This window comes from Terrapene carolina, unplaced genomic scaffold (genome assembly GCF_002925995.2).
Source record: "Terrapene carolina triunguis isolate 2854851 unplaced genomic scaffold, T_m_triunguis-2.0 Scaffold62, whole genome shotgun sequence".
Taxonomy (NCBI): Eukaryota; Metazoa; Chordata; order Testudines; family Emydidae; genus Terrapene; species Terrapene triunguis.
The window spans coordinates 62,955,612-62,977,516 of NW_020664413.1; the positions used below are offsets into that span (position 1 = coordinate 62,955,612).

The 21,905-nt window shown below is 42.3% G+C and overlaps 1 protein-coding gene across 1 annotated transcript in view; it reads right to left on the minus strand.

Annotated features, from left to right (window-relative positions):
- Positions 1–21,905, minus strand: part of ERBB4 (erb-b2 receptor tyrosine kinase 4) — a 940,185-nt gene that overhangs the window by 397,973 nt on the left and 520,307 nt on the right. The window contains exon 3 of the mRNA XM_029910528.1: positions 18,652–18,838. Within this exon, the coding sequence (XP_029766388.1) occupies positions 18,652–18,838 (187 nt within the window). The remainder of the gene's footprint in view (positions 1–18,651; positions 18,839–21,905) is intronic.

Here is a 21,905-nt window from a genome sequence, read left to right on the forward strand (position 1 = left end):
GGCGGGTCCTTCGCTCCAACAGGGACTGAGGGACTCGCCGCCGAATTGCCGCCGAAGTGCCGCAGATCGGGGCTTTTTTTTCCCCCCCCCGCTTCGCCGCTTGGGGCGGCAAAAAAGCTGGAGCCGGCCCTGGCCCTCAACCAGTCGGTGGGCAGGCTGAGAGGAGCAAGTGGTGGGTGGGGGGAGCCAGCAGGGTCTCGGGGCGCAGTGCAAGCGGAGCAGGCCAGGGCCCCTTCTGAGCATGGGCCCGGCTCCATGGCGCCACTGGCGCCATTGTAAACCCGGCACTGCCTAGATCCCGTCAGGTGATACACAAATAATTGTATTTGTTCTTTTAGATCATTCCACTAACAGATGGGATGGCAAGACTATGAATGCTGTGACTGTGGCACTGGGCATGGTAGAGCACCAGCCTATTCTTCTGAGCAGGAAGGTTCACAGAAGTCATACGGTGGGTCTGCAGCCTGTCCACAGCTCAGGCAGCAGAACAAACACTGAAGTTTGGAATTGTGGTCCATCTTACTACAAGAAAGGACTTTATCGGGTAAGCACGGATACATTTTCCTACGGCCATTTGATGGAGGCATTACATACACAGTGCAGTAGAGTTACTGGGCTGGCTGGGTGAGCGAGTGTTTCTGGACACGCCCCCAGAGAGAGCCCCTAGGTTGTAGCTCCGCCCAGATGGAAAGGATCCGTGTTTCAGGAAGCGACCATGAGAGGAAGTCGAGAGGGTGGGGGCGTGCTAACTGCCAGAGGGAGAAAGCAAAACTGGCTCTGGTCAGAAGCACCGATTGCAGAAGGGAAGCAACCACTGTTTCCTCTTCCAGTAACAAAGAGATGTCGTTCTGTAGTTAAGCTGAGCTCAGACCGGTGGCATCATTCCGGGGAGTCCATGTGGTTTGCTAGCCCATCAATAAGGACTGCCGAGTCTCAAAACTGTACCGTAGATGGGCCCACAAACCTAACTGTGATTGCAAGAACACGATTCTCTGTCTGCCACAAAAGCTATTTGAACCTCCCCCTTCGGGCAGGTTTCTATTTGGGGTTATTTGGGGAACGCTGTACTCCAGATGGCCCATCCAACCCAGTTAACCATGTCAAAAGTTCACGGTAATTGACTGAGTAAAATCATTATAAAATTTCCACGTCACTTTGGAGTACCATCAGACTTGGCCTTATTGGGGTCGCCAGACCCCTTTGTGATGCTGGCAAAGATGTTGATTATCATCGGTGGAGTACAGCAGAGCTCTTTGACTGAACAGCCTGTCAGCTAATCCTTCCCTGTGCCCCAAAACTGAGGGGCTGCCAGCAGTCTACCATTGATCTTAGGCCATTTGCCTCTCACACCAATGGAGAAGCCATAACAGCTGTCCCAGGATACACAGTCAATTTTGTAATTTGGTCAGTCAGAAAATGAGTGTTTTGGATTTTCTTCACCATTGCATTGGTAAATACATTTTCTTTATACTCCCAATGAACTGTGATATCAGCCACCAGGGGTTGTCCCTCCTTGGCAAATCTCGGAAGCCAAATTAACAGACTAACGTTTACTTCTACCCAACAACAGTGTCAACCTTCTGGGAGAGTGAGCAGCATGAGGTCAGCTGAGGTCATAGCTCACTCATCCTGTCAGTGTAGTCAACTTAATCAGTAGAGCTTTAATGGCTTTTTTTCAAATTCCAGGCTAGATTCTGGTTACATGTAACAAAAACAGCCTAAAACTGGAGACCGTACAACATTAACAGTCAATCTCAAACAGCCCAAAAGATTGGCTTTTTTGGGGGAAGCGGAACGGTTCTAAATATTAAAACAAAAACATTCAGCTCAGAACATTCAAGAGTCTTACTCGATAAGAGGGACAGCAGGGGGATTTACAAGGCTCACGAGCGGGGAATCATGTGACCCTTGTGACTCAACCATTCTGCAGCCATACTTGTAAAAATCTACAACTCTGCTCTTCTCTTTGCCTCTTCTTAAGATGCTGCTGCTGCTCTCGGTACCCTGCTCACCAGTGTGCACATTTTACCCATAATCTTCACTATCTATATTTGTATGCATACTAAAGATCATTTAAGGAACAGCCCCCCTCCAAATCTGAATGGCCTTTCAATCTGAATACTGAGGTTTTTGAAACTTTCCTGCCTAATGCCAAGCCATTCAAATGTCTCCATCCCACCTGTATTACAGCAGCTCCTAAAGCATCTCCCTCAGACTTTGGAGTTACTGACAGAGTGGGTGTCTTCCAGGAGTAATACTTAACTCAGCAGGAACTGGTCAAACCAGCAGCAGCAATAACAACATGATCATTTAAGAACTCCTGCAAGATTTTGCACAGGCAAAAAAATAATCGAGTCCTATGCCCTCCAGTTCATCTTTTGGCAAGATTACGCTTTTGAATATTTCAGAGTACTAATCATTTCCACCTTTGATCCGTTTGTCTCTTCCCCAGCAAACCCCCATGGGGAGCAGACAAACTTATTGTCGGTTGGCAGTAGTAAAATCAGGCTGTTTGTTCAGTGTTATCAAATGCCAGCCTGGGGGCAAGCCTTGGTAACACGGCTTTGACATCTAACCAAAGAGTAACATAACTCTTCTGTGAACTAAATAAAGGCAGAGCCCAGCAGCATGTCGCTTTCCTGGGGAAAAACAGGGAAGAGAGTGTTTATTACCAGCATCTTGAAACAAGACAGCAGCTTCTCCTCAATCTCTGAGAGCCTAGAAGGACCAGGAGGGTAACAAGAAACCTAAATATACCACTGGATTTTTTGTTTGTGTGTCTGTTTGTTTTTTAAACACACCTAACAAACACTTACACAAATGCTTCATTTTACACCTACAAACGTTCCCTATGGAGTACAAGTGTTTGGAAGAGCAAGGCATTATCTATCAGTTATAATTTAAGGGAAAAGAAGAATGGGCTCATAGTTAAGACGCTGAACTAGGACTCAGCAGATCTGGGCTTGGTTTCTGACTCTGCCACAGCCTTCCTGCATGATATTGGGAAAGTCACTTAATCGATCTATGCCTCAATTCCCCATCTGTAAAATGGTGATAATAGCACTTCCTTTCTCCTGCCCTTTGTCTGGGTTGTCCACTTAGCATGTATGCTTTTTGTGCCAGAGACTGGCTCTTAGTTCGTGCAATGTCTATCACAATGGGGCTCAGGCTTTGGCAATGGCCTAAGAACAGGAAACCATCACTCTACCAGTGACATTAGGCACATACTTCTGACCAGATGCCCACTTTGAGTCTGATCCTAAGTCAGTGGAAAGACTGCAATTAGCTCAAAAGGCCTTTTGCTGATTTATTTTGCATCACCATGGCACAAGATACTGCCCAAGACTGCAGAATGAACTCCGACCGGAACTAAGGACCTTCACAAGCCTCACCAACTTCTGCTCTAAATGCCAGATGCATTTCTTTAACCTTGCCTTCTCTAATATAAACATATAGCAGAGCGAGAGAGAGAGTGTCTACGTGCACATGTAACTCCAGAACAAAAAACACTCCAGTGCACATATTTCTCCTCCTGGGGACAGGATGAGAGAACACACAGACACAAGAAATGGTAGTCACATCACTTAACACACTACTGGGAAGCGCTCAGCGTCTACAGTTATGAGTGAGGTGTAAGAACTAGAGTTGGGCACAAAATGATTTTCCTTCTCTGAAAATTTTTTCAAGATTACGAAAACATTTCTGTGAGTGAAAGCACCCGGGTTCAGATTCTACACATTGTTGTGATAATCTTTGTGCGAAATATGCCTTGTGAGGGATCATTTAAAAACTGACAACACACTGATCATCAATATTCAGGTGTAACATATGTACAAAATGCGTATTAAGAGTTATGAACAGAAGCTGAAACTATGACCACAATGTGTTTACCAGACAAGTCTGGAGAGTGAGTAAACCGGTTACTCAAAGACAAAGGAAAAGCTGACTCCGCTAGCCAGGTGTCATCAAAGTTGAGGGGCAATCACCTGCCAAGTGGCCATTCTTTGGCAAGGACGCAGGGCAGGACCAGATCTATCTGCATTTTAGCAAACAAGGACATGGACCCTCTTTCACCATGAGACTCCTTGTCTCTGTCCTCACAGCTGGAATTAACTCTATCTAGGGCAGTGGTGGGCTGCAGGTTGCACACCACTGAGCTAGGGGGAACCCTAAGGAAAATGCATTTCAAAGAGGGCTGGACTATAAGAGGGAAGGCCAAAAACACCCCAAGGCTTCTCTCCCTAGCTCTCACTCTGTCTTTCACCTAAGACAAAGGAACCAGCCCTTTGAGGAAGATTCTGACCTGAGCATTTGGTCAGCCCTGTTGCTGGGAACATGTAGTAAGGATTTTATCTTGAACCAAGTCTAGCTTGTTAAGTTTTAGCTACATACAGTATTTCATCTTTGTTTCTCTTGTAACCACTGTTGACATTAATGCCTTGTACTTTTACTCACTTAAAAAAATTCTCTCGTTGTAGTTAAATAAACTTGTTTTATTTTTTTTAATCCCAACTAATCCAGTGTTGTGTTTAAACTGAACTGTTTGGGTAATGCCAAGTAGCAAACTGTTGCATATTGGTCCCTTACAGGGGCAACGGACCTCTAATATCTGAATTGTCCAGGAGAGCGCTGATCAGTGCAGATCACGCATTTTGGGGAAAATCCGGGACTGGGAGTGTGTTGGGGCCACCCTGCAAGTAGCAGCCAAGGCTGGTGGAAGCCAGAGTGTGGCTGGTGTTTGCTGGCAGGCTCCTGGGATCAAAGTTGCTGGGCCAGGTCTGTGGCTATACTCAGACAGGGTGTGACCCGCACGATGGCAGGCTGTTTGTGAGCAGGCCAGGTTGGGAGCTACAACAGGAAAGCATTGTGAGGCTCCCAGCGTCATGGGCAGGAGGTGGCACAATCTCTGACTGGCCTGGATTGCACCCTGGAACGTGACAATTTGACACAGTCAAAATTCCAAAAAATGTTGAGAACTGAAATACCAAAAAATTGGTTTGGGTCAATCATAACATTTCATTTTGATTTTTTTTTCCATTTTATTTTTGCTTTTACTGTAAATTAACTTAAATTTCTAAATGAAAAGTGCTTTCGAACTGAAAAACAGAACTTTTCATTTTGAAAATATCAAAACGGTACATTCTGATGATTTCAACCCTCCCCCCCTTTTTTTTCAATAAACGGGAAATTTGTCAAAACCAATTCTTTCCTGCAAAACTTATTGCTGTTGATGAATTGCCATTTTTCAACAGAAAAAAAAAAACCCTTAAAAAATGGAAACAAACTTTCAAAAATTCCTGACCAGCTCTAGTAAGAACCTGAATAGAAATTAGAATAGAACAGTGCTTTCAGCATGTGATTCACTCCTGAGAAATCATTTGAAACCTCCTTGATGAATTTAGCCTCTGCATCCAGGCCATATGCTCAGTTACCTTTAATCATTCCTTAATCTCAATTACCTCCATAGCAGCATAGTCATCCACTGTGTTGGAACCAACTCCTGTGCTTTTTGAGGCATTTACTATCAATCTGAGCGCATGCGTCGCTCACCCCAAACAAAACCACCGCCTCGTCTCACATTCCCTCCTCAGGAATACGTGTGTTCTTAAACTCAAAGCTTGGGTCTATGTTCATTCCAACTGGCAGGAGGCAATCCCATGGAGATGTGCAGTGTGAGTACGGAGTTTGTATGATGGGGCGCCAGACAGATGCGCTCTTACTTTTGCATTTAAAAGCAAACATACAACTGTGTTTTAAAGTTTCTCAGGGGGAAAAAAATGAAAGCAAAAGGGATTCCAAGGACACAGCCCCTCGAGCAGTTTTCAAACATCAAACAAAAGGGCCTTCGGTGTGTTCTCGCCATGTGACACCTTTGTTCGTTCATCCCAAGCCTGCGGGCACATTTCCTGTGACATACAAAAGGTTCCCAATACTGTACAGATAGATGTAACTACATGTGACTTACACATCTGCTGGTCTGTCTGCCTATCCTTGTCACTCTAGACTAATCAACTTCGTTTTCTATGGAAAGCTGTTCTTCAGAAGCTAGGCAGTAATACATTTGGCAGAGGAATGTAGGGGAGAGCTGCAACAGGTTTGTATCAGAGGGATTAAACAGCTGCCTGTCTGCTCATTTATCTATCACAGTTAAGTACACATGAGTACTTGTATTCCCCAGTGGTAGCTGGATTCTGGTATATATATCTAAATGTGGGTAGGCGCTGTCCGTCTCCCTTAGCTGCGTGCGTATCTATTTCTCTCTCCTCCTCCTCCTGTGTTGTCTATTTTTATTTCCCCCTTGGCTAAATTCAAGGTTATGTTTTCCTTTCTATCTCTGCCTGGCCATCTCAACGGGTTTGTATAGTTGTGCTCCATGTGGCTCTGCACTTATACGTTTACAAAAGCACAACAGCACTAACAGGAAACTGCTTGAAACAGACCTCTTGCACTGGCCTGCTTTCCTGTATTGTCCCCTCTCATTGGCAGTGAGGGCATCTTATGTAGCAGTGACATTCCCTTTTCCCTTCATCCCTCCACCTAAGGCCAGATTGTGAATCCCTCACTCCCATCAGTTATCAGTTACTTGCAGGAGTTGTCCCATCGATTTCAATGGGAGAACTTGTGTGCACCATTGATCAAAGGAGTTACGGGTGTTTTATAGGTTAGGGTTTCACACTGCCACCAATCACTGTGGCATCTGACAGCATATTTTAAATTCTGTAATAAATGCTATATTACTGAGAGGGAAATTTACCTTTTTGACACACACCACCCAAGTGACGGCATCGACGGGGGAGCCTGCCTGCCGCGTCTGGACCCGCGGTAAGTTCGGACTAAGGTACTTCGAATTCAGCTACGTTATTAACGTAGCTGAATTTGCGTACCTTAGTCCGAAGTGGGGGGTTAGTGTGGACCAGGCCGCAAACATGACTTTCTGCAGGCCTAATTCACTAATTCATTAGACCTTCAAGGTCTATGGGCCTTATTCCTTGCACCCCCAAAAATCCCACTTAAATCAGTGTGCAAGGAATGCAGCATTAGGTCCTAAATCAGCATTTGCCCGAAAAGCTGGAGAGCCCGGCACTTAGATGCGTGTTATTGTTCTATGCCTGCTCCTTGTTCTCAATCAAATACAAAACGTATCGGCAGACAGCTGCTGCAAAGCCTTTCCTGAGCCTTTCTCCTCTGAGTAAAGACACTCATTTTAGTGTTTGACCTCTGAGTTTCATGTTCATTATTGAGTCTGGAAACCAGCAGACTCGCTGCAGGAAGCTAGTCTCTCTGCTGCTTCGACAGCGCATGGTTCACCTACCTTTTGCACGCTGACAGAGGGATCCTGCAGTGCCGCAGCAATAGAACTACCCAGCACACTTTCCTCCCTAACCTGCCCTATTGCTGGAAAATATTCATAGATTAAAAGTTCCCGCAGGACACACAAGAATGAGATTTTAATTATTTTACAAAAGTGCCAACAAATTGCTTGTGAACTACAGCTCCTCAAAGGGAAATAGGGAGCCAATAGACTTAGATGGTAGACAAAGGTAAAATTCATGCCTCTTTCTTCTGAGGAGAGATTGTTTGGGTAATGCAAGTGCCAGCCTTTAAACTGCATGGTGGACTTAAAAGGAAAGAGTGATAGAGGAGATTGGAATGGGGTATAAAGGTGATGTGTAAGGGAAAATGGTCTCTTTGGAATGGATAACTACTCCAAGCTGGGTACTCTTCTGACTAATCTCAGGAAGGAGAAAAGATATGCTTGGTATCAAAGGAAAACAGTGACCTTCTAATTTGGAAATCTACCAACTAAATTGCTGGTCTTCTATTATCCTCTGCCTGTGGAGTAGGAGCTCTATGCTTTTAAAATACCCTGAGCTAAATAACTATGTGACCAGTTTTGCTTATACCAATATAACTGAGTGGACTTTAGATCTGTGTGCACAATGCATGCCAATGTTTTTCTCAAAACTAGTGCGGGGTTGGTTTGACAGTGCTCTTGCTACAGAATTCATACGGACATTAGAAATTTCTTCCTAGCTATAGAGCCCAGTGCATTTTTAGTGACGTGTACAGTAGATGCACTTCGACTTTTGTGTTTCTTGAAATGCCAGCCTTTCTTCACCTATGTGATTGAGCTGGAGGATTGCGCTGTAAAACATATGACCAAAGAAATCCCAGTATTGTCAAAGTGCTTCATGTCACTGAAGTTTTGGTGAGCCAGCATTTGGCTAAAAGGCTTGAGGTTTTTCCAGATTTACCTCTACTGTTTACATTTCCCACGAGTTAAAGGATGTTTCCCACATCCAAATTGTGGAGAAAGTCTTATTTCATCACTGAAAATACACAAATGTCGTGAATTAATGAACAGATTTTATAGGAAGGAACCCAAGAAAGTAATGACAGCCTTGACTATTTTATATGGTGTTGCAGGCAGACAACGCACCCGGACTCATTCCATGATGGCAATAACATTTTGCAACAATAAGGCCTGATCTAAAGCCCAGTGGAGTCAATGGAAAGATTCCCACTAACTTCAATAGGCTTTGGATCAAGCCCATACACCACTTTGATGAGTGAGAGCTCACAGCGTTCTAATAAAAGTGGGTAAACATTATTATCTCCATTTTATAGGTAGGAAAATACAGCGGTGAAGCGACTTGCCCAAAGTTACACAGTGAGTCAGCGACATAACTGGGAATAGAACCTAGGTCTCCAGACTAACAACCCTGCACTCAATCCTCAAAACCACAGAGGGTAGCACAGTGACAACATAACTGAGCACCTGAGTCATTTGTCATTAGTAGCAATTAATCTGCAGCGACTGGCCTACTTGCAGTGTCCTTAAAAGGGCATAACAAGGAGGCGGGGGGGTGGGGGAGAGTTAGGTACTAGGTAACTCATCAGTTGAAGTGTGAATTAAGTTATCCACTAAGGCAAGTGAGGAGCAATTTGAATCACTGCTTCCAGGGTGTTCTGAAGTCAAGGGAGCAATGTCAATTTACACTGGCTAAGAATCTGGCCAAGTTTCTCTTCCCCATAGTTCTGAGACCCCTTTCAGTTGCAGGAAAGGCCGTATGGTATTATGATTAGTGTGCTATCCTGCGGTGTGATACTGAAAACCCACACAGTAATGGGGGCCCTGATGTCATGGATATTCCTGCATGTTATTTTTGGGAAATTGTTTCAGACAACCTACAATCCGATATTGGCACACGGCTGTGTATGTGAAAACTTCACCTAAAAAATTAAATACTGACTGAGGGCAGGAGGTGAAGATAATCTGGAACACCCCATATCTCAATGGAATTCTCTGAATATTCAACGGGGAAACGCTTGCCAATAAATCAATCATTTTTTTACTACTTGCCATAATCTTTTTCAACAAGTTCACGTACCTCCACTGGTAAAGTCTGAGCTGAGAATAGGAAACAGGCTTGAAAGCAACAAACAGTGCATGAGCCATTGATCAACAGGATGCCAAATACAAGAACATGCACATGGCAATGCAATGACAATAAAACACTTTAACCCTTTAAGATATGTCTACACTGCAATTAGACACGCACGGCTCACCCATTCCAGCTGGCTCCGGCTGGGGGGCTGTTGAGTTGTGGAGTAGACATTCCAGCTCCGGCTGCAGCCCAAGCTCTGGGACCCTCCCACCTTGCAGGGTCCTAGAGCCCAGGCTCCAGCCTGAGCCCAGAAGTCAACACTGCAAAGAAACAGTCCCACAGCCCGAGCCAGCTGGCATGGGCCAGATGCAGGATTTGAACTGTAGTGCAGAAGTACCCTTAGAGATAATGGGTGAAATCCTGGGCCCATTGAAGTGAATGGGACAACTCATTTTTTAATGTAATTAGAAATGAAATGACTGCATCTCTCATGGTTCCAAATAGGGCACTTATGTCTGATAAAATCAAATATGCCTCTTTCTAGTAATAGGAAGGAGACTGCTGGCAGAGGATGACGGACTTGTTGTTAAGGCATTGGATGGGAGCAAATAGATCTGTGTTTTATTCCTCTCTGTGCCACATACTTGCATGTGACTCATATGCAAGTCACTTTGGGCCAAGTTTCAAAAGGAGCTCAGTTCCAATCTAGGCACCTAAATAAAGGTCAGATTTTCAAAAGCGCTCAGTGTCCAACATGGATACAGTGAGCTGAGCTCTGCTGAAAATCTGACCCTGAGACTAAGCAATTTTGAAAATCCAGTCTATAATCTTTCTGATCTCAGAAGTGGAGGTGAGGATAAATTCACGGTTTGTGAGAGGCTGAGACACTACAGTACTGATCACTACAGAAAAGCCTAGAAAGCCAGGGAAAAAATCCTCATTCAGGTTTGGATAGTGTGTAGTAAATGAGGCGTGAGACTATGCCCTGAACAACTAGGATAAAAGGAAATGTTGAGCCACTGCCTTGTTCACCGAACACCATCCCTCTTCTGCACTGAATGAGGGAGAGGTCATGCAGGGTAACTAGTAAAGGAACACCACAGTGTCTCTGTCAGCATAGCTATGGCCCCCTATCATAGGTACAGCTTACCTTGACAGAAGGAGTTTCTGTCAGGGTCGGAATACCACCTCCCTGACAGACGTTAGCTACATTGAGAGAAGCCCTCTTCTGTCGACACAGCTGCATCTATATTGGAATATCTACATTGTTTTCCCCCCACACTCTTGACTGACATAGCTATGCAAATATAACTTCAAGCGTAGAGTACGCCTCAGTGACTGAGCAGTTACAGGCCGTATTGCAATTACATTACACAAGGAGGCAGAGTTGAGGTAACACAAACAACGCAGAGTGCCTCACTTTGCAACTGAGGTGGCTTTTTGCTCGTTTGTCTTACGGTGTATATTTCTGCACACACACAAACATATATTTAGGCTGCACATGGAAATTAATATTTGTACGATATTCATCTCAGATTTTGACAGCTCATTGCTGGATTTCTAAACAAATAATCCCTCAAAAAGCCGTATCTATGAAGAATGGCATTTCCTTTGGAAAGAAAACAACATTTGATATGGCATGAAGGCAATTTACAATAAGTAGCATATAGTAGCATGGAGTACAGTTGACTACTCTATGGATTCATAAATTGGACCCAGAAGTCAGTGACCTATAACTAGTAATTTGGATGCCACACAATGCTGAGTAGTCCTGCAATAAACATTAAACGCTAAAGCTGTTGAGTGACGGAGATTGCAGTTAAAATGAACAATTGAGATGTCAGGCTCCAAGGCCTCTGATAGAAGTATAGCAAAATGGTTGACACTGACTTGTCAGAGAAGGATTCCAAAAAAGAAAAAACAAACAATTTACATCATGGCTCTAGTCCAGTTATCAGACAGATATCAGGATCAACAGGGCTAAAATAGGATGAACTGGAGAGGAGTGATGAGACAACAGGTGTCTGCCGCGCAAGACTGCAAAGATGAAGAGAAGTGTTCTTGAGTGGTCAAGGATGAATGGACTATTAGTACTGATAACAGACAGGGGAACCCAAAACATCCTAGTACCTCACTGGTAGAAGAAGAAGAACTAGCATCAGCTAATATCAGAAGTAGTATTTGAAGCAAGAACAGCAGGCCTGCTCCACACAGTGCACTGAAATATCCTAATACTGACATGAATTTTCAGATGAACAACCGACAAGATTAGCAGGTCGCCAAGTGAGTGTAAAATCTCCTCCCGATCAGTTCATCATCTCCACTGGATGCAGCAGACGTCAAATTAATGCCATCCTTTCTAATCATTAAGGTTTTTTATACATGTAGGGTAGGGAGGCTGAAACTAGAGCTGAATTTTTTTTGGAAAAAAAGGTTGTGTGTTTGTTGGTTTTGTTTGAAATTCACCAAAAATTGTCAATATTTTTTATTTTTTGCAATAAGCATTTTTCAATTGGGGGGGAATGTTTAATAGAAAAAATGATCAAAAGCATTATCAAAATGGTTATTAGATATTCTTCATTTACTGAAATCGCACTTTTCGATAAACAAAATACATCAATGTTTTCCACAAAAACGTTTAAATCCACACACAAAAATGATAAAAGCTCCAAAAAAAACCCCTAACAATGGATCCGTTTCCAATCCTTCAAAACAAAACAATTTCATTCCCCTCTTCCCACCCCCTCCGTAAGCTAGATTTCCCGGTTTTAACCATGAAAATTGAGGCTGTTAGGGCTGTATGTTAACTGTATAAAGTATTAACACTTTTTCAGTCAGATATCTTAACAATAACATTTTTGCAAGGATGCATAAATAGAAAGTATGACTAAACAGGAAAATGCAAGTCAGCACTCGGAAGCCATTTATATGTTATTAAGATCTCCGCTAATCAAAAGCACTACAGAAGAGCTGAGTATTATTATTAACTGATGACTCCAAAAATCTATTTAAAACCCTTTACAGATTCTAAGCCATTCAGGTTTTTACAGACACATATTTACAATCCCAAAGGCCAAGAAGGAAAAGCACTGCCCATTTGTAGATTATACAATTCATCATGCCTGATCTCTGTCATGACATTTATCTTCACACAAGAAAATAGGGGATACCTCAACAGTAGGTATGGCGCTTGTGAATTATGCTTCCATTTTTGCCTTGCCTCACTCATGAAGATAAATGTCACAATGGAACTTGTTCATCAGCTGCTCGATATATACGGAATACCCCATGTGTGGGCACGGATGATGCCTTTCATTGGATGAACTAGGGTTGACTGCCTCGCTACACGGTGAAGTCGGAAATGATTTGCAATAGGTCATTCCTAATGAATGGAAGGAGAAGGCATAGTCTTGGTCTACACAGAGTGTGCCCTGTTAATACCACACTGTATAATATGTTCAATATTTTAAGCTTGCATTTTATTTTAAGGGTACCTGGCAGAGATTATGAAGGTTCCAAGTGGAGCCCAGCTGAAATGACAGCAGCCAGTTTGTTAGCATAACACCTGCTTGCTTTTGATGCATATGTGGAATAATTGACTGTAGATTTCAGAGGTGTGTGATTACATTTTTATATTCCAATGGGAGGAATATGTTTTTATAGCCCAGATTTCTGGAACAGCTTCACATTTCTAGGAACCGATCCTACTGTCGTTTCACAGACAGGACTGCCGCTGAGGTAAATGGAAACTTTAAGTGGCAACTGATGGTGGAATTGAGCCCTTTGTGAGGTATGAATGTAGACTATAACAGGGCATTTGCATGTATCATTTGAATATAGCAGATAAGGTACAAAACCTAAAACACTTGAAGTGAAGTTCAAATATGAAATAGCTCTTGACACAGATCGGACAATAAAAACACAGCTGTTGACCCATACTGAAAAGAACACAATACTTGTTTAGAAAAATCTAAAATACTGTCTTTGTATGTGGGAAAGGGATGCAGTTTTGGGACTTGGTTTCAGGCTGTGGCCACACTAAAAGGAGGGAGCGGCACCTTCGGTTACTAAAGGCAGGGGCTTGTGTATCTCGTACAGCACTGAGCACACAGTCTCAAAGTCTGCTGGGGGCATCTATGCCCTGGTGGAAAGAATGGGATTGTGAAGCTTGAGTCCACATCTGTCACTAAAGGTGGAAGCATCCTCAGCAGTTATATGATGAGTAACATCTAGGAATCTCATTCACAGACCAGGACCCTCACTGAGGTAGGCACTGTACAAACAGAACAAAAATGCCTTCACTGTTTGCACAGGGCAAAAATTCAATAAAGAGCGCTTCACCAGGTTTACATGTCATTCAGAGGGTTACACCCAGGCTTTAATTAGCTGGAATAATTGTACCGTGCAAGGTTCAATCTGTTGAAGTCTGCAACGAAGCAGAAGCTTCAGGAACTGGCACTAGTCGGGATAATTTCATCTTAAATTAAATACAAGACGGGGGTGACGATGATTGTTTCTGACTTTGATATGGAGCTGCTGGGATATGTAGACACAGAGGTGAAAGTGTGCCAGTATAGGCTGGTATGGCGTACCGGTAAGAACTGGCCGCCGGTACCGGCCCGTACACAGTCGAAGTTAAAGCACTGTTGCGACCGATGGGGGGGCAAAAGGGGGGGCAAAAGGGGCAGCTGCCCAGGGGCCCAGCGATTTAAAAGGACCCAGGGCTCCCGGCCACAGCTGCTACCGTGGCAGGAGCCCAGGCAGCACTGAAGGGCAGGCTGGGGGATGCTGACCCCCCAGCACTGCCCCTTCCACCTGAGGCCCTGCCCCTTCCGGGGGCCCGCAGGCGGGTCCCCGTACCAGTAAGTATTTTATCTTACTTTCACCCCTGTGTAGACACAAATTCACCGCTAATCCAACCCTGAGAGGTGTAATGTCATCCACTTCCACAACCCCAGGTTAGTTTTGCACAGCTAGGAAGAATAGTATGTATTCTAAAATTGTGCTGAAGATGTTAGCAAACTTGTGTTAAATATTAGCATGCTCTGGAGACGGTATTTACAGTATGAAGCTGGTTGTGAGAAAAGATAGCCAATGCATCAGCAGTATTCCAAATGGCAATGGGCCATGTGCTATCTAGACAATATTTTGATTATCTGGAAGTATTCATAAGTCCATCTTCAGCCCCAGGAAACTGTTTTTAAGCACTTCGAGGAGGCTAGTCTTAGTTCACATACCACATCCTGGGTAATAACATGAAAGGACTCCATGCTTGTAAAACTAAACTGGCTGTTTATTAAGAGAACTATTTACAGAGATGATGCAACTGCAGCTAGCATTCTAACCATGTGCACCAGAACGACCTCCTGGTGCCTCCTCCAAATTCTTCCCGCCTGCAACCTATGCTCGTCCCTCCAAATACCATGCAAGTTGCTCCAAGGGTAAAAGTTAATGGGGCTAGCCACTTTTCTTCCTAGAGACAATGACACATCTTGAGCAACAAATTCCAAGAGAGGGTTTGTAGAAACCCAAGTCAGGTGATGTGGATCCAATCACCAATACTCCATAATAGGAAAGTGCCAGAGGCTGAGCTAAGGGTGGTGGTATGAGGCTTATTTGAAAGAAAGGAAAATGAAATTATTCACTGCATAGATTTGATGCTGTGCCAGTCATATAAAAGTGGCCTTTACAAGGAATGTCTCTGAGTCAAATAAACAGTGAACTGGAGCATGGCAGCTGGTTCAGGAATGAAATCCTGAGCTGGGAACTTAAAACAGCAGCTGTTTCACCGTACGAGCCAGCAAAGCCATGGCTAAGTGTCTGCTAAAAAACCCAACCCCTCTAACGTCTGTTACGAATGCTCTTTAGTCTGGGAGTATGTCTATAGTGCAAAACAAAAACAAAAGGTAGCTAACCTGCATTCGCTAACGTGGGTTAAAATAGCATTTAAGACATAGCATTTTGGCTGTTAACCCAGGTTAGCAGCTCAAGTTAAAGCCTATAGGGCACACGGGGGTTGAACACATCTTTTCATGCAGTATAGATATACTCTAAGTTACATGAAGCTACAGACCATCTGGATGAACATCTTATATCAGAAGGGTTGGAAGAATCCTAGGACTGGAGAGAAAGGAAGGGTAAATTGGGAGGTGGGGAATAGGAGAAAAGTAGATGTAGGGTTTCGGGGACTAAGGGAAGCACTCCGACATCGGAGTGATGGGCAGAATAGAGAACTCAATCAAAGCCATTATCTGGTTGATGAGATGAGTAATGCCATAGTTGCATACCAACTCACTTTGGCAGGGACATCATTGCTGAAAAGACGCGTGTAGTGTATAGGATCTGTTACTGGGGCTGAGAAGCCAGCAGGAAAGTGTTACTGTCTATGTTTCAAGCCTACCATCTGCAGAGGTATTAGCACCACAAAGGGAGCCCAGTTACTTAAAAGGTGGGCTGTTAAGCTCTTTCTGCCCTCATTTAGAACCTAATGCTGCCTGTGTTGCAAATGAACTCTGATTGTTTGCCCTCTAGGAGCTATTTATAGAACTGCAGTGTTATTTAGGGGTTTTAAAAAAATATATTTTAATGCGTCAGATTCTCTTTTGTAGCTAGAAAACAAATTCTGTTAGCAATAAATCATAGCAAGTTACAGATTACTAGGGTGCTGATGACATACCTCCACAGGTGGAAAGTAACTGGTTTTCCTGTCTCATGCTTTGCAATGCACCCAATATAGTGCACCCTTGTGTAAACCACAATATGCTTTATTTTTATGTGTCTCTATATTTGCCTGAAATAGGTCGCTTTGAGGATAATGGAGAATAGGGTGATGGGTTGAGGGGTCACAGATCATGGGGGGAGATGCCCCAAGTGACTTAGGAGCATAACTTCCACTTTCAGAAGTGACTGAGGCTCCTAGGAACTTAAGCATGATTCAAAGTCAAAGATTTCCTAGGTGCCTTAGGCCCAGATTTTTAAAGCTATTTAGGCACAGCTGCACTCAGCATCGCAGTGCCTAGCAGATTTTGGAGCCTTCATGTTTTCAAAAGGATTTAGGCACTTGAATCTAAATTCCATCAATGCTGAGCACAGCAATGTTTATATAGCTTCAAAAATCTGGGCCTACGTGATTTATGCTCATAAGTCTTTTGGAGAAAAAAAAAGTTGCCCATGTTCCCAGAATGCTCCTGTAATTCAGTATGAGGATATAGCATGTAATATAACAATAACGGGGACATTTGTGAATTGCTAGGTCAAATCAGTCTTCTTTTTGTCTTTTTAAAAGCATCTGCTAATTTCAAGCATGGCTGTACAACCCAGCTAGACATGACCAAAAGGGAACTATTGGCACCCATGTGTTATACAACAACACAGAAAAAGCCTTGAATTGGGGATGGGGATGCCTAAACTCAGTTCAAAAAGGTTGAACTACACCTTTTTGTACTGAGGGCCAAACTTCAAATCCAGTTGGGGTTATAGTTTGTGGTCTGCATTTAGCCACTAGCAGAGAGATTCCATGTCACAAAGCCACCAGAGTGTGGTATAAAATGATCACAATTGGTAACCTCTCCTCATGAGGTACCAACGATAAATAAGGTGGCTTTGAATGAACTCTCTGGAAAAGTTTGCACAGCAGCTACCTGCATTCTATTATCTGCTAGCCAGGGTTACCCATCTAACTTTCAATCTCAGACACCAAAGTCCAGACCCTGAGCAGACATAAATGGTCACAGATCTATTGAGCTAGGCTAATTTACACCACCTCAGGATATGGCCCCACATTCACCAATTAAAAAAACAGTGCCGATTCTGAAGACATTTTTGCATCAAGAAAACTGCATCAGAAGCAATAAATAATGGATAACTGACCATCATAAAGCCACTAATGTGCATATGGCTTTGAAATTTCATCTGCTCTTTCAAAAATATTTCTGCTTCACACAAGCTAGAGTTGAAAGAGAAGCAAAAGCATTAGCGGGAATAAAGGAAACGCTTTACCTAAAGTAAGTGTGTGTGTGTGTGTATATATATATATATATATATATATTAATTAGAGAGAGAGAGCGAGCGTGCACACGAACACGCTATATTTTGGTTGGATATTACCAAACAGTTGTATTTTAGCCATAGCTCTCACGGTCTCCAGGGCATATGCTATGCTAAAATACAACTGTTTGGTAGTATCCACTGAAACACAGCAGTCCTGATCACTGCTGGGGTAAACTGGTGCGGCTCTGTTGACTTCAGAGCAGCTATGCCAATTTACGCTGGCTGAAAATCTGGCCCTGCTTTTTGAAGCCTGTTTCATAGCTACATTTCCAGCCATTGAACCTTTCCGTATAGGTTAATTCCTTCTAAACAATGCTATAATTTGGACCATTCCTTCTAGCCAATGCCATCCTTTGGATTGTGAAATCACAAGATATTGGATCAGAACCAAAGAATCTCTATGCAAAAGAATAAATGGACACAAATCTGACATCAGGAATTATAACATTCAAAAACCAGTAGGAGAACACTTCAATCTCCCTGGACACTCAATAACAGACTTAAAAGTGGGAATTCTTCAACAGAAAAACTTCAAAAACAGACTCCAACGAGAAACTGCAGAACTAGAATTCATTTGCAAACTGGACACCATCAAATTAGGCCTGAATAAAGACTGGGAGTGGCTGGGTCACTACAAAAACTAATTTCCCCCTGCTGATACTCACACCTTCTTGTCAACTGTTTGAAATGGGCCATCTTGTTTACACTGGCCTCATAAGCACTACCAAAGTGATTTCCACCCCTTCTTGTCAACTGTTGAGAATAGCCCACTTCCACCTTAATTGAATTGGCTTATTAGCACTGACCCCCCCACTTGGTAAGGCAACTCCCATCTTTTCATACGCTGTGTATTCATACCTCCCTACTGTATGTTCCACTCCATGCATCTGACGAAGTGGGTTTTAGCCCACGAAGCTTATGCTCAAATAAATGTGTTAGTCTCTAAGGTGCCACAAGAACCAATTGTTGTTTTTGCGGATATAGACTAACACCGTTACCACTCTGAAAGGAATACTATTGCTAGGTACCAAAAAGGGAACTAGATTAGACAAATCTATAAATCTTTTAACTGCATACAACTTTCAACATCCCTATCTATCTAGGTACACATGTGGCCCATCTATAATGCTAGTATCCGAGGGCATCTGTGTAAATATTCAGCAAGCTCAGCTGCCACTATGACCAATCAGCTATTTATAGGTGTTTTCCTTACCAGTCAAGTTCTTCAGGCCAAGTTCCCTGAGTCCAAAATTACCATCCTTTTTGTAGTTAAGAAATATCTCCAAGGCATTTCGGTCCTCGTAGAGTTTTGTCCCACGAATGATGCGTAGGTTCTCTAACGGGAGGTACTCAAACTGATTCAAAGCAACCAGGACATATCCCGTGACTTCTCGGATAGACTGAAAGAGACAGAAGCAACATCCACGTTAGAAATATTTTTCTTTTAAATTATGAGATGTTTATGATTTCCACAGTGTTGGCCAACGCTACTACGCCACAATTGAGATCTCAGTTGCTCAGCTGAAAACAAATGATGCATAAGAACTTGTAAAATTAAGGTTAAGTTTATACACTGATGCTGGTTTGAACAGCAGAAATCAAGGGCCAGCATCTAATGTCAGTGATGAGGTGCTTTCTGAAACCTGAATTATTGAGTATGCATTCAAGTTTGATATTTTAAGGGGTACTTTCTTGTTGAAATATGTGGTGGTACATTTCATATCTGAGATTAGAATCTGGTTCTGAAGCTGTGTCGTCACATAAATCCAGGTAGCACTGTGTAAGTACCATAAATGAGAGAAAACACACGTGTCAGCACAAACAGCTTTTTGTATGGGAAAAGAAGCTATTTCTGGGATTGGCAGGTTAACGGGAACGAATTTTGGCAGAAAAGATGGCTGGGACATCTGTGCATAGGAGAGGGAAAGGGACAAGAAAATTGGTTTGGAGGAGTTAAACAAAACATCACACTTTTGCACTTTTAACTAAGTGAGACCAATTTTTGAAATAAAATTCAACTTTTTTTTCCTGCTTTAAGTGTTTGAAATTGACCCATTTTATCTGGCTCCACCCCGCAACTTTTTATCAAAAACACTGTCAAAACTGTTATCAAAATGGGTTACCAAAAGTTTGATTGACGGAAAACATGGCTTGAATCAAATGAAAAATTTTGATGACCACTTTGATCACATTTGAGAACAGTTTGGATTAAAAAACATTTTTTAAAAAAAGGCACAACTTCCCCTCCTTCTCCCCCCCAAGACAAAAATGGTAGACAAATTAAATAGGCCTTTTTTTTTTGGACCAAAAATATTCCCCAACCCTTTCTATTCAAAGTATTTCAACCAGTTCTAATTGGTCCCAGCTGGACAAGCATCTCTGAATGGGAGCATCTCTACAGCTGCACAGAACTCTGCTGACTTCAGCAGGGCTTCAAGTGGCACAGGAGTTGATCTGCATGGAGCTACTTGCAGAATCCCTTATACATTGTCTGTCAGTTATTGTTTATCTATCTTGTCTATTTAGACTCCAATCGTGCAAAGACTTCTGCATAAGCTTAACTTTAAGTGACTGAAATCAAGGGGCTACTCACATGCTTGACGTTATGTATGTGCACATTTCTTTGCAGGATCAGGGTCTTAAATTGCACATAGTATTAGACAGTCCCTGCTTAAAGCAATGTGCACACAGACTATTCAATGCAATGGGGCTAGTTCCTGAATAGGGCCTCCAGTCACTACCATAATAAAAATATGTGCGTCAATTATATGTATACAATCAAACATTTACCATTATAAAGAAAAGCAGCATAGATTTGGGGGACTCGGACATTTTCAATTCCCAATGTATTAAGAAGTAGTTGCCCTATTTTTATGCCCCATGGAGCACAGATGTTTTAATTAACTTTATAAAAATAACAAAATATGTAATAGACAAGAGATGTAATGTTGGCTACTGGACTATCACATAAGGGTGGGTTATATGCTTTGCATATTCTGGCCTAATATTGTCCCATTAAAATCAGATCCTTATATTGCAAGTGAAGTTACTAAAAAGGCTCTGGAGCAATTTCAAAATTTGGTCAGCATCCAAACAGATGACTGTGTCATTACAGGAATTTGATGACAGCCCAATGAATTTAGCTATGTTGGGAAGTGTTTAAGCTTGGCAGAATTTGATTTTTTTTTTATTTCAACTGATATCATCAATGTTTATTTTTAAGCATTTTTCTGTTTTTACTGATTTAAATTTTCACGGCTGCATGAAATTATGGGGAAGTCAGACAATTATTTAATGACAATAGACACTGAATTCAAAAAGTTAAACCTTTATAAACCATTAAAACTGTCAACATCCCATGTCAAAATATACAAAGTAAATATCCTTAAAGTGAGGAATTATTCCTGTTCATTATTCATTCGCTAGTCCATTTGTAACAAGCCTAATTCAAAAGTCGAAATCACTGCATTTTGACTCTAAGTTCTCACGTAGCATTTTTCTTTCCCTGCCTATGTGTAAATATTTTTGTCATCAGTTTGTGTTTGTATGGTGAAATGGATGTTTGCCAACATTTACCAGTAAAGATCTAATCCTTCCAAGCCTATGTATAGTACAATAGCCCTATGCAGAGTCGTTTTATATCCTGGTACACTGGCTTCATTATCATTAGAAGACGTTCAGCAATTTCAAGATACATCTTTGTTTTCAGAGGTTTTCAATGTAGCCAGAACCGTTTGGTTTACAAAATCTCCGAAGTTTATTTTGCTTTACACAGAAACCTCCTGAAAAACATCTCTCCTACCACTCATTTGATTTTTTTTTTAAACTTTAAACAATACTAAAAATATACTTATGTTTCTTTTATTATTATACTTGTGTTGCACTGCTGACGCCCTAGGGATGTACTGAATGTTTAGGTGCATTTAGAGGGGCGCTGTCAACTTGGAATCTAGTCAATTAAAACAAAAAAAGACAAATTAAAAGCAGTTTCAAGAACAAAAAACTACACCTGCCCATTTTTGTAGTTTATAATCAATTTTTCCTATTTTTAAAATGTTTCTTCCTTGTTGCCATGTGAAAAGCCCACACAAACGACAGATGTAAATTGACTGATTATCGCTGTGATTCAGCAAGGCACTTAAGTTTTTCCAAATTTCAAAAAATTCTGAGGAGTTCCAAGGCTGGTGGAAAAATGGGGGAAGGAGAGGGTGTTCACAATAATGCCCTCCTGCCCCCCTTTTTGGGGGCTGAAGTTCAAAATTCTCATAAACACTTTTGATGGGGGGAAAAAAAATCAACATTCATCAGCTCCATTAAAAATCATTTTTGCCCAGAAAACGTTGCATCCCCTAAATTTATTTTGCAGCTTAGAGGGATAGTTTCAAGCAGCTCCTTTTAGCTGAGGACTCAAGCGAGAGCAGGATCCGGTTCGCAAACTCAATTGGGTTGGGAATGTATGTTGGGAGA